Here is a 12,874-nt window from a genome sequence, read left to right as displayed (position 1 = left end):
TATAAGATAAGATTTAAACTGAACTAAGAAGGAGAAGAATAGGAGTGGAGTCCCCCCCCCCTTTTTTTTCTCTCCTTTGTGGGTGATATAAGGGAAAATGAGAGATTCTTTTCTTTTTCTTTTTTTATCTTAAAAATGAATGACCAAAAGCTAAGTTGCATGACTCTTTTGTCTTTGAATTGCTATACTAAAAATTACTATTATGAGAGTAGGAGGAGCTGTACGAAATAGATTTCTTTTTACAAGCGAGATATATTAAAGATTGTAAGGAGCTGGACTCTTATAAGGAGTTAATTGTATGTGATTAAGTGAAGTGTAAGCTAGATGAAACTTTAATAAATTAGCTTAAAGAAAATTTGTTTAAAAGATACCATAGATAATTGTTGTCGTTAAATAGATTAGATAAGATGTCCTTAAAGATGCTAAATGGATGTTAGACATGTGAACATAAATTGGGCTAAAAGTCTTTAGTTCTTTTTTAAGCCTGGAACTTTTCTTCTCCTTCACTTTCCTTTTTAGTGGGTATTAGACTGGAATACTAGTAAGCAAAAAATGCGTTTGATCATATTTGTAACTATTATAATGAAGAGTTTATCTGTTTAATATTAGAAAAATGAAAAGATCTGGAATTGTGCAGAGTTGGTTAGATTGAAGCTACTATCGAAGAAGAAAGAAGATATTGACTTTTATCAAATTTGGAGAGTCTTTCTTTTAATATTGGTCAAGGAAAACGGGACTCTGTAAGAAATGGATGGACTGATCCTACCACAGAAGGAGAAAGAAGATAGTGACTTCTATCAAATTTGGAACATCTTTTTTAACTGGCTGGAGAAACAGGACTTGGTTTAGATCTAAAAATGTTTTTAAGATTCCATAAATGGATCTGAATATGATTACAGAATGTTAAAAGATATGTAGTAAGGGGCTGACTCAGTAGTTCCGATGTTTGTGATGATTCCTGTTTTTAGTACTGTTTTAAAATTTAATAAAAAAGTACGACAAGTAGACCAGGGAAAGAGGGCAGTTGCATAACTCATTGTGTTATTATTTGCTTTAAAAAGGAGGAACATATGGTGGCATACTATTCATCTTAAGAATGGAATTATGTTTGCTTTCTTCCATTATCTTTCCCCTTTAGAGAAGGCAGTATGTACCCCCCTGCACACACCACACACAAACAAGTACAGCCTGTCTGGTATGTTGCCAAGACATACATTTCAGGGATGGCTAATACCTCATTGTTAGTGGCATATTTCTCACATGCTGTCACACATAACTCCATGGCTTCTACACGCATTTCCTCTGGCATGTCTGTGTGCTGGAAGAAAACACAAGGCACAGCCACATCAGCCACATGATAGCAAACCACATTTCCAGCCCCATTTGCAGCTGGGAGCAAAACCCTGCTCCCACCCCCCATCCCCTTTATTCTTTTATGCCTGACTAGAAGTGGTGCAGAAGGAAAATAGAAGTTGGTACAACTTCAAAGACTGACAGTCATGTCTGTTACTGAGCAGCTTGTCCAGGCAACAGAAGACAGGAGGTGGAAGCACTCCCACCTGTTTTCAGAGAAGCAGCCCAAGGACAAAATCTTTCTAAGACAGAGGACTGAAGTGATGGGATTTCTGTTCCGTTCTGCCCACTCTATTTAAAATCCCCAGCTGTTTGTATTCAGATACAGCTATGGCAAATTATGCTGCATCTAGTGAAGGACTTGAGTTTTTTTTATAGTAACTTTTATTAAAGTAAGAATGTTTCTTTTTCTTGCACTTGACAAATACCTAAAGTATCTCTTGAGGGCTGAGAAATGACAGCAGATGGATGGCTCACTGTTAGCGGAGCCACAAAGAAGAGATACAAAGTGGACTAGGTGGGAAGACAGAAGTAGTGCAACTTCTCAGCAGTAGCTCCCTCAGGAAGTGCATTGCTGTTCCTTCCTCTTGAGGTACAGACACTTATATAAAGCCCAACAGACTTAGTGGAGCTTCTGGAATGGTATTTTATATAACTGAGAGTTGTGTGTTGTGTAATTTCACAAACAATTGCATTATCGCTGTACTTACGGATTTTAATTGAAAATCTGTCCTGCACATACATCATTTTTGCTGGCTTGAGCTTTTGGAAAGGCAGGTCAGAAATATTGTGAACATAAAAAATAATGACCATAGATTGCTAATCTAAGAACAAAAGTAATTCTACTTATGACAAGCATGGGTACACATTTCAGGGTCTGTGCATGCATATGACTCATTGCATGGTGCTGTGCTATTGTTCTCTGTTCTTCAACAAGTCTGGTAGACCCAGTACAACTTTCATTTGTGCACAAAACTAGCTTAAGGAACAGAAAAGCAGACATCACTAGTTCCTTCTGCACTTTTGCTAACAATTAAACATCATATTCCTGAAAGCAAAGGCATCATGCCATCCTCTGGCTCACAGGAGGAGAAAGAGCACCAACCCCACGAGACTTTTACATGCCAGAAACTTGACTGGTCAACAAGAGCACTGCCTTTGCCAAATAGTTTCCAAACACTGTTTTCTCTTCCACAGACAATTCAACATCCTAGATTTCTTCCCAGCAATCTTACCCACTGCAATACTCCCATCTCAGCAGGACTATCTTACTTCTACTTGCCTCAAATATTCCTTCTGATCCTCTAGCTTGTCTTCTCACAGCCAGCCACCTATGTTCAACTGCCCATTTATTGTTATCTCTGTCATTCATACACTCTTGCTGCCTATGATACCTGCCCTTCTGTTTGGCATTTCTTTCTCCATTTTACAAGCACATTGCTTTCCTTTATGATCCAGTTTTCTCCACATCTATCTACTCTATTGAAAGCACTGAGGATAGATTTCGGTTAACTTTTCTCATCTTCTACATGAGAAAAGTTGTGCTGGCTTTCGTGCCACTTTCTTAAGGCTTCTGTCTCTTTAAACTGTAGCCTGGCATCAGCCATTACATCAGGCTGTATACATAATCTTGTACTGTATTCATAATCTTGTACGTAATCTTGTACGTTGCCTTGTATGGGCAACATGCTCTAAAAGATAAGCTAATATCTTTAAAAAATAAAGTCAACATTCCCAGTTTTTCCCTATCCTCATAACCTAGGCTGAAGGCTATTTCACATTTCCTTTTTTTCTGACATGGAGAATTAATATCCATGTGATACAGGTACAGGAGAACCCTTGCAATATGTAAGGAGTGTAAGATGGCACCAGGATCTTTCTGGGCAAAAATTCAGGAATGGTTAAGCTGATAAATGTACATCTAAATAATGGGTAGTCTTCAAAGAAGATGGTATTTGCTGATTAATTAGCAAACAGACTGGAGCTTCCATTTTGAACAAGACAGCTGTGTGTGCCGTAGGTATTCATATTTTCAAATGCACTGATAAACTCCTTAGTCACTATGGTAGCTTGTTCTCTCCCTACCCCCATTTCTCTTATCTGGATTAAAATGGAACACAATGACATTGAACTCCAATATTCAAGAATAGATCATACCTCTTTGTTCCTATTCTTACCCTTATCAGTGGAAAGCTGTGAAGCCTCTTATAGTCTGCCTCCTCTTTTTTCCCCTCCCCTGTGTCTGCCATTGTCTGTCCACTGTGACCTCTAGGGCAGAGTAGCCTGAAGGGAACCAATCACTTGTAGGCTAGAACTTTTTAGAATTCCGGTCAAACAGTTTTTGCAGAAATTGGATATTCTGATATTTAAAGGGAAAAAAAGGTTGGGAAGAAATAATTCAGTTAACACCCTCTTCAGAACAAAGTGTTGTCATACAGCTGATACCCATAAAATAATAAAAACAAAGAATTTACTTACATGGTTGTCATATTATCACAGCCTTTATTTAATTGTCTCTTAATGGTAGTATAACACACAAGCTGTAAAGGGTAACAATAATGAATGAATGGACTGTAGTGATCGTGATTATCCTGGTTTGCTTGACTTAGTAACTACCATTTGGTCAAACTACATTTTGGGAGCCAAGACTTGTCCATATTTTCTGCAATGTCAGACTCTCCCTGATCTTCACCCTGCCTTATTAACAGGCATTGAATTGACTTTATGTACTCATAAATACACTAGAAGTGTAACTTCAAATATTCTCCTTAGGCAATCTTAAAAGCTTGACATCAAGACTGTTTAATTCAAATGAGAGATTCGTTAACTTTAGGAATGGGGACCTCCAGTTAGAATAAACTTCCATAGTTGGCTTTGCTGAAGCACTGTCTTTTGCTAGTCTTTCTTCCTTGTAAGATACTGTTTGGTTCACTTCATAAAGGTGGATGGACAATCAAAATTTCTCCTCATTAAAGAAAAAAATTTGAGTTTTCTCAAGCAATTTACTCCCTGTTCCTGTTTTTCCTTCTGTACAATGCTTTACTGAGGAAACAAGACTTAGCTGGAACTGCTCTATGCTGAGGGATCAAGGAGCTCAACACGTTAAAAACAGCTTAAAAACAGCCTAAAACAAAGGAGTTTTAAACATGCAAGTCTTGAGCCCCGTTTAGTACTGCTACTCAAGCCAAACACTAAAGGAAGGCATCTGTTTAATTCTGCATTATTTTATACTATTTTATCTGCTTCTTTTTTATAACAAACCATTTCTGTGTTCATTTTTATCCTCAAAGGACATCTAATTTTGCAGTCATATTTTTAAAGTGCATATGTGTTGAGTGCTTGTTGATACACTTCTTGGAAAATAAATCTATATTAGTGAGGGGAACTCAGGATAACTGTTAGGACAAATAATATAACCACAAAGCTGAAAGCAATTTTTCTTTGCAGCAATTGCTTGATTGGAGCATCTAGTTAGCTCTTGCACAGTTCTAAAGAAGTGACCCTTGCAAGCTGCCTAAAATTGCTGCACATTTGGACTATGTTTTACTCATATACAAATATACCTGGCTGATTAAAGGGACAAAAAAACAGTGGGATGCAGGGGGCAGATGAGAACAATCTGAAGTGACTACAAACACTTAGATGTTTAATGTTTAGATGTTACAAATATTATAACAACATATAACACTTAATGTGTGTAGCTTTTTATAACAAGAAACTGGACTACAGTTCCCAGAATGACAAATCCACAGAACAACAACAATAAATCCTTCATATATCTTAGTGTGCACAACTTATGACAAATGGACAGAAACAGCAGCAAAGCACATGCTTTTCATGCAGAGGGTCTCTGGTTCACTCCCTGGCACCTCCAGTAAACAAGATCAGATAAAAGGTGACAGGAAAGACCTCTGCCTAAAATTTGCGACAGTTGCCGCAACTCAGACAGAGCAAGCAATTGGCTAAAGAGTCCAATGGTTTGAGTCAGTGTAAGTTAGCTTCATATATTACCTAAGCAGTCAAGTGACTGCATATGCAGACCTACATAATATGGAATATGCACAGTGAATGTCTAATAAGTGAAATGAGAATAACAATACTATGTAATATTCTAAAGAATGAATTTGATGTAGGGGTTTAAGAGAACATTGAGCACACCAAGGGTGTGGTTTCTACCTGGCAATACCTTCAGCTATATCATCTCTAAATTTTCACTAGACTGCAAGAACAAAAGAGAGGTAGATATGTATAAGCTGTAATATGAGATAGTATTAAGCTTTAATTTTTAAATGGGTCTATATTCTTAGAAATAAGATTGCACTGATCTTCCAGAGTGAAAAACAAGAATAGTGTTTATCTATTATTGTCTGGATATTTATGTGAGTCCTTTTCTTCATCTAGCAATTTTGATACCATTGTATGTGCATGATGGGCAGTGAATGAGTAGAAACATTTGTCTACACTTCAGAAAAGTTTGTGCACAGTTTAAGTTTGCCTTCTAAATTTTCATGAGCTCTATTGCTCTAGTTCCCCTACTTCAACATCACTCTATACTGTGATGTAGTTAAGAGGACTCTGCATGTTCTTCAGATAATTTTTCTGGCTTACCTACCTAAAATGACACTTCAGGTCTTCTTGCAATGCTTTGCAAAGATGCTGCAGAAAGGAGGACTGCCTGTTGGGGCTTTTATCATCCAATTACTTTTTCTTTTTCTTTTTTCGAGTGGGAGGAGGGTCCAAGTATTATCATTTTTCATTTGTGGTTTTCCTGTGTTTTTAACTTCTTCTTCCATAATGAAAGAAAAGGTGGAGTAGCCAATGCAATCACAAAAATGTATAGTTGCAAATGGGAATTGCGAGCCTTTAAGTTATGGGACAACTGGACAAGTCTCCCACCATGCTATTTTATAGCATCTGAGAGAAATCTTGTGGCTTTGGTTTTTATTCATCATTCGTTTCATTTCTTGAGTGCCAAAATTTAGAAATGGTCAAATGTGACATATGACTGGATAATGATATAATTTCTGAAACTTAATCCGTTCCAGGACTCTGGTCGTGACCCAAATTGGTCATGAGCAAAGTCAAATTTCCCCATAAGGGTCAATGTAAATAAGGTTAATCCGTTCTGCAACTATTTATTTTACTCAAAAAATTTGAAGCGAAGTAACAAAGAACAACAAAGACTGCAGCCATCTCCCCCCCAAGCAATCATGTGGGGAGGAGGTGGGGGGAGATGGGGGAGATCATGGGTGCGCTGGGGAGGCAGGCACGCTCAGGCAGGGCAGTCAGGTGCAATCGCGGCCATCTCCCCCCACACCCCAGCACATGCAGGGAAGGCAGGCATACTCCCGATCATCACCCAATGCAGAGTTCGTGACCTGCGGCAAAATTTTTATGAAATTTGTGTTCGCGACCCGATTTGGTCATGAACTGAGGCGTTCATGGCATGTAACATGTAAAAACTGGTATCAGTAGAGTACATCCCTTTCAAATATTTCATACTACCAATTTATATAATTCACTCTCTTGAGTTTTATATGAAAAAGTTCACCTTGCCTGCAAGATAACCCTCCATCCTTATACCATGCTTATTTCCTTGCAGTGAAGTTTCGTCTGAAACTTTTATTAATCCAAGTCTCACAATAGGCTTGAGACATTCTGAGGCAGCTGGTCACATGAACAGGCAGGCTCCAAAATAAGTTAACTACTGACCATTGTAGCACATTTCTTGGGATCCCACAGACAGCAGATATGACAGGAAAAATGTGTGGTATCTGAACAAAGCCAAATGAAAGTAGTTACCTAGGACTGAAACACCATTACAGTTTCTCACAAGGAAAGATAAATCAGCATACAATTTACATCAGCATGATTGATGCCTGACCACCCCTGGGAAGAGGGCATGTCATTATTCATGTGCAATATCCAGATTTCAAATTAGACAACTGGAAATCACAAAGGAACCATGTGGTGTTGCAGTAAATCCATACAGATTAGCAGCTGTGCTTAACCTCCAACCACACAGCTACTTGGAAATCTGGGAAAGTACATACATTTAAAGGTTGGATTGAACTCTTTGTTGGAAGCCATCTCCCTATCCTGCAATCATATCTTTTAGCAAGTTTTCAAGTTATTACCTGAATCTATCCATAGCCCCAGTGAAGCAACATCAAACTTTGTAATGATTTTAAAGATCTGATAGCACATTCTTAATCTTGAATTGTTATCCGCAAATGTAGGGAAAATCCTTTTAGGGAATCCTGTTTAGCTAGGAGTAGAAGGAGCCCACTCACCAGAAAAAGGAAGCAGTAGTGTCCAGCGTTTCATTTCTAAAAATGTACATCTTCTAACTTAAAAGCCCTTCCCCTAATCCCAAATATGTGATTGCTGGCTGTGGCTGCCCACTTGGTGAGGACACACATTCTGTACACACTCAAAGTCATCACCTTGTTTAGAGTACACTTCAAGCCTGATAACACAGGATGTTATCCTAAATAATGATAATGATTTTTATCTTAAGTATCTCAGATTATTTTAAAATTCAGAACTGAACAGAAGAATTTGGGTATCTCAGCCAAACAGTCCAGATCCCCTCCCATATGCTGTTGAAAAACAATAAGCTGAAATAATCAGTTGCCTTTACTATGCCCCAATTTACTGCATCGATTTCCCTTGTGACAACATAGTTGGCCCGAACGTGGGACGGTTCCTTTCAGTCACCCAAGGAAAGGGGGAGATACTCCATTAACAGCTGAGAGGCGGGAGCACACCCGACAAGCAGAGCGGAGCGGGATCCCCAAGGGCAAGAGTAAGGCAAGCCCCTCGTTGGGGATAGGGAGATGGGCTGCGCCAGTGGATCTCTAGACGGCGAGAGCATCCAGGGCTCAGCTCTGAAAAGGGGAAAAAAGATGGGGCCCCGAACACGCGGGGAGCCCAAAATGCACTGCCGCTCTCTCTCACCTGCGCCACCTCGACCCCGAGCCCCCAACACCAGCCTCCCTGTGGTTGTTAAGGAGAGAAACGTGCTTGTCTTAGCAACCAAAGCCGGAAGACCCGCCTCCTCTTTTACCATAGGACGAGCTACCAAGGGCGAAGAACAGTGGATAAGTTCCGAGCATTGTCAATTATGCCAAAGGGTCCTTCAGGCTCCTCGACGGCTCGGTTGATGCAAGTAGTTGTAGATGTCCTTTTACTGCCTGATGCGATCAAACTGGGTGATAAGTAATTGCAGAAGTTTCTGACTTGGTTGTAACGATACGCTATAAAACCCCGATGATGTGCTATCATTGAGTTGCATAATAATAGGGAAAATGTGCTTTGTTCAGGCACAAGAAATGAACTGTGCGCTGTCCCCTTACGCATAACACGATGGAGAATCTCGTCCCTCTCCTCCCTTGGCGAAGGAAGAAAAAACTCAGAGCGAGAAGAGTTAAAAAACCCGGTTGTTACCAACTTCTGTGTGGAGTGTAAATTCTGTGATCCGGTGTTGTGCGTTTCTTTTTTAGCTCAAGATTTTTTTACCCTTTTTAATTAAAAACCATACAAAATAAAAGGGACGAGTTTAAAATGGGATGGAGGAAATAGGTTAAGGTACTCTTATTTATTTACTATTTTTATATCCCTCCTTCCTTTCAAGGAACTCAAGGTGCTTTACATAATTCTCCTCCTCACTCTCTTATTCTCACAACGGAACCCTGTGAGGTTTGTTGGGCTGAGAGCCTGACTGGCCCAAAGTCACCCACCAGGTCAGGGAATACTGGGTTAACTTGTTTTGCCTGTATACAATGGAAATATAAATATATTGGAGTGCTGCCATAATGCAAAATTATAGGGAAAAACCAGCCAAATGTTCCAGCATTCATCTGATTTGTGCACATGGCAATACATTGCCAGTGCAAATAAAGGCAGGAGGTGTAAATTGTTAACCCAGTGTTCTATGGAAGGCAACGATGTCTCCTTTCAGTGCTGCAACCAAGTGCTTTTGGCTGCCCTATGCACACATTCTACCATAGTTCATGGGTTGGTTTCAAATCCCAAATAGAGGAGATGTAATCCAGGAAGACATACATTTGATAGACAATGCAATGTGATACGGCTCTCCTGCAGATCAATGTGAAAAGTGTCCCTTCAGCAAACTTTAAAACTGGAACTACTGTAGAAAATGAAGATGGCAAGAGCTAATGAGGCTCAAAAGACTGCGGAGACTAGATGAAAGAAACTGAATTCTGCAGGACCAGAGTTAGATAATAGGGTTACAGACTGCTGATTTTCAAGTATGTGCTGGTCCAATGGCACTACAATCTGCAGCATATGATTCTCTAGTGGAAAGGTTGTAGACGCAGACATAAAAGAGAAGTTGTTTATAACATTGTCTGAGACCTACTTTAGCTGAAGGAGAAAGCATCGAAGCAGAAAAAGCTTTTCTGTGAAAGAGACCAAGGTCTTGGTGAATAACTTATGTGGGGGTACATAGCTCAGGCTGTTAAAAGAAGATTTTGCCTTGGCAGATAGGAAGAGCACTCTTAAGGACAGGCCATTCATATCAGACCAGATTAAAAAATTGCAGAATAACAATTGTCAGTGGAGTATTGGTGAACTAAAAACAAAGCACCCAATATAGTTAGAGCTTATGAAGAGCTCTGGGAGCATCCTCAGAAAATGTCTCACTTTGGTACCACTGGAAACTTTAACATGCAATCTGATACAGCTCTCTGGTAAGGCTTGGGGATCCCAGGGACTTGGAAGAGCCACAGTTGGAGGAAAGGATCCAAAACATCTTATGGCACCCCACACAGTGCATAGGTGCTATTTTCTTTGTTCTGGAGAACTGCAAACAGCATGGACATCACCAGTCACAGCTTGGTGCTCCCAGCAGCTTGGCTAATATGGTGCTTGCCCAACTTCCCCACCCCTAAGGCCAGTACTACCTTTTACAGATTAACAAATATCAGCAGTGGTCCCGGTGATGCCATCATGGCAGATAGTCATATAAAGCATGCACATAGGGCTTGATGTGATTGGGATCTAGGACTGGCAATGACCCACGGTGGCAGATACCATCCCTTTGATTTTTAATTTTTGCCACACATATTTTTGACATGTTAGGGTTCAGTGCTAATTTTTAAAAAATTGCCATCTTCATTTCCTCAGAATGAAGGAACTAAATTAGGGTCCTGAGGCATTCTCATGAAATTAAGATGGTAGTGGCATCTGCTGATCTTTTGCCAGCACACTAAAAGAAACTGAGTTCTGCCAGGGCCAGAACTGCACAGTGCTTTCCCAGTGCAATGAGTTATTTGGTGCTGATATCACCCCATGCTGCCCATGGTGGCATCAGCTACCCCTCTGCTACTAGTAATCTTGCTGGGGTGGAGGCATCAGGATGGGGTAGAAACCTCTGACACCAGGCCCTGTTGGAATAATCATGGTTCCTAGCTGTGTTGAAGAATCCTGTGTGTATACAAATGTACTCACATACCAACATTTCATACTAACATTGAATGTGCAAAGGGAAGGGCCAGTGGATGCAGTTCTACTCCTCCTGTGTACATTAAATATATGTGAGAAGCAGAGAATACGTGCCCACAGCTTGAGGCATAACCTGGATCCAACTTCTACAACCTGTGCCCCATCAAACAGAATTCAAACCTCAGCTTTGTATAAAAGTGACCTAGAGCTTGATAAACCTCTTGGCTTTATTGCTTGCCTTGGATTGAAAAATGCGGTGGGCTGCCACCAAATCACCTAGCAGGCCATAATAGTGCTGCCAGACATACAAGAATTCTTATATAAGTAAGAACTGAAAAAGGCTACCTCATGTTACCTCAATAACCTGCCTCTTCTTCAAAAGGGACAGTTGTCTTCACTCCTTTTCAAGTCAAAAGTCCCTGTTTAGCTGGAAGTCTCTGGATATATGAACCTAGATGGAGGGATCATCTAATGGGAGTCAAGAACTCCCAGGATCACTGGACAGTGCTCATGAACTTCTTCTATAAACTTGTTGTATATATACTGGCATAAAAGAAAGACATTCTAGCCCTGCCACATATGGGTTGGAAATAATCCTACAGGATTGGCCTATTGGGATCATATGGCACCTCTATGAACTCAACCCATCATGATGGACCAGCAAAAATAAGTTTTAGAGCCCTAGTATGCCTGAGGATGGAAAAGAAAGATGTGTGGGATGCAGATGTTTGTTTGGCAAGAATGTAAAGGCTGAACTAGGAGAGAGAGGAAAATGAGGGATCCTACAATCAGGGGTGAAGTGGTTTCTGGTGCTGCTGTAAGAAAAAAGGATGCAGGAGGTAGGGTGGCCTTTTATGACTTACCAAAGAAGAGGACACATATTTGCACATGCCAGTTTATACATTAGATGCAATTTGAGATATAATTTATATGATTTACATAGAAATATGTCTTGTCATAGTGTGGAAGACTAATCTGTTTGTCTTGTTCTATTGGCTATCCAATTGCCCCTCTTCTCCTTTTTGATGTTTCTTTACCTGAGATTTGGACTGGACAGCCCTTCCAATTGAGGATGCCTTCAAAATAGAGGCCTGTCCTCTGGCAGCTCTTCAGAAAGAGGACTAACTGCCCTCTGTAAAAGAGGAGGGAGGCACCACTTCCCTAGGAGGAAAAGGCCAATGTTGGTATTCTCCACCCCAACATGAGAGAAGTAAATTACCATTTGCAGGGAGATTCTGTTGGGCTCCTTGTTTGTATCTGACAACACTGGGCTATGTGGCTAGGGAAGTGCTATTTGCCTAGGTGGAACTTGCTATGCAGGCTTATAGAAATGATACTGAATTAAAATATGCTGTGTATTTATTGCATATGTTTTGGCTATTTACTCTCCTATATTAATGTTTTACCTATGGCAGTTCACATTTTGGCTGTCTGCATGTACACCAGGTTTCCATTTGCTAAACACACTCTCAATATTTTGTCTTCCTGGACCTCTTGAACCTTGTTTTTTTTCTCAGCTCCCTTACCTGCTTCCTTCCACCCCCTGCTTTTTGATTGAGATTGTTATATATGCTACTTTTTTGCAGACCTAAATAGCTTCCATGTGCAATGTAAAAAAATTTAATTTCCTCCTTTTAGCTTTAGGCTCCACAATATCATTTCCCTTCCACTCAGTAGGTACTGTAATCATATCAGAAATTCTATCGTTATTTTTTCATTGTTAGGCAATCCATTGCTTTTGTGAGGCATTCTGGCACATATTTATAGTGTTTGTTTTCAACTGTGCCATTTTAATTAAATCTTTTTTATGGAACCTTTTATTTTCTGGGGAAAACATTTCAGTGATCTCAGTCAGCCCTTCCTCTCCTTCTGTTCTGCTGCAAAATTAATGGTTTGTTCAACTCTGTTTGAAGCCTAAGTTTCTTCCTCCTTGGCTACTCAGTTATGTCAATTTTTTTCCTTTACCAATCATTTGGAGAATGTGGAACAGCAGCATCTTTTATATAGTTCCTTTAAATGAGAGATGGGAAAGTTATGTACCTCCAGATGTTTT

General features: G+C 39.9%; 2 protein-coding genes across 2 annotated transcripts in view; both read right to left on the bottom strand.

Moving 5' to 3' along the window:
* Positions 1-1,248, bottom strand: part of LOC123028854 (extracellular serine/threonine protein kinase FAM20C-like) — a 30,867-nt gene extending 29,619 nt beyond the window's left edge. The window contains exon 1 of the mRNA XM_044441144.1: positions 1,235-1,248. The gene's annotated coding sequence lies outside the window, so the exon portion shown is untranslated. The remainder of the gene's footprint in view (positions 1-1,234) is intronic.
* Positions 1-7,560, bottom strand: part of DNAL4 (dynein axonemal light chain 4) — a 12,354-nt gene extending 4,794 nt beyond the window's left edge. The window contains exons 1-3 of the mRNA XM_044441146.1: positions 3,832-7,560; positions 3,531-3,712; positions 1,235-1,318 (exon numbers count right to left, since the gene is read on the bottom strand). Of these exons, the coding sequence (XP_044297081.1) occupies positions 1,235-1,318; positions 3,531-3,602 (156 nt within the window). The 5' untranslated portion in view covers positions 3,603-3,712; positions 3,832-7,560. The remainder of the gene's footprint in view (positions 1-1,234; positions 1,319-3,530; positions 3,713-3,831) is intronic.
* Between the last annotated feature and the right edge of the window lie 5,314 nt (positions 7,561-12,874).

Source organism: Varanus komodoensis, unplaced genomic scaffold (assembly GCF_004798865.1).
Source record: "Varanus komodoensis strain SLA01 unplaced genomic scaffold, ASM479886v1 scaffold39, whole genome shotgun sequence".
Taxonomy (NCBI): domain Eukaryota; kingdom Metazoa; phylum Chordata; class Lepidosauria; order Squamata; family Varanidae; genus Varanus; species Varanus komodoensis.
This window is presented reverse-complemented; position numbering and strand designations above follow the sequence as displayed.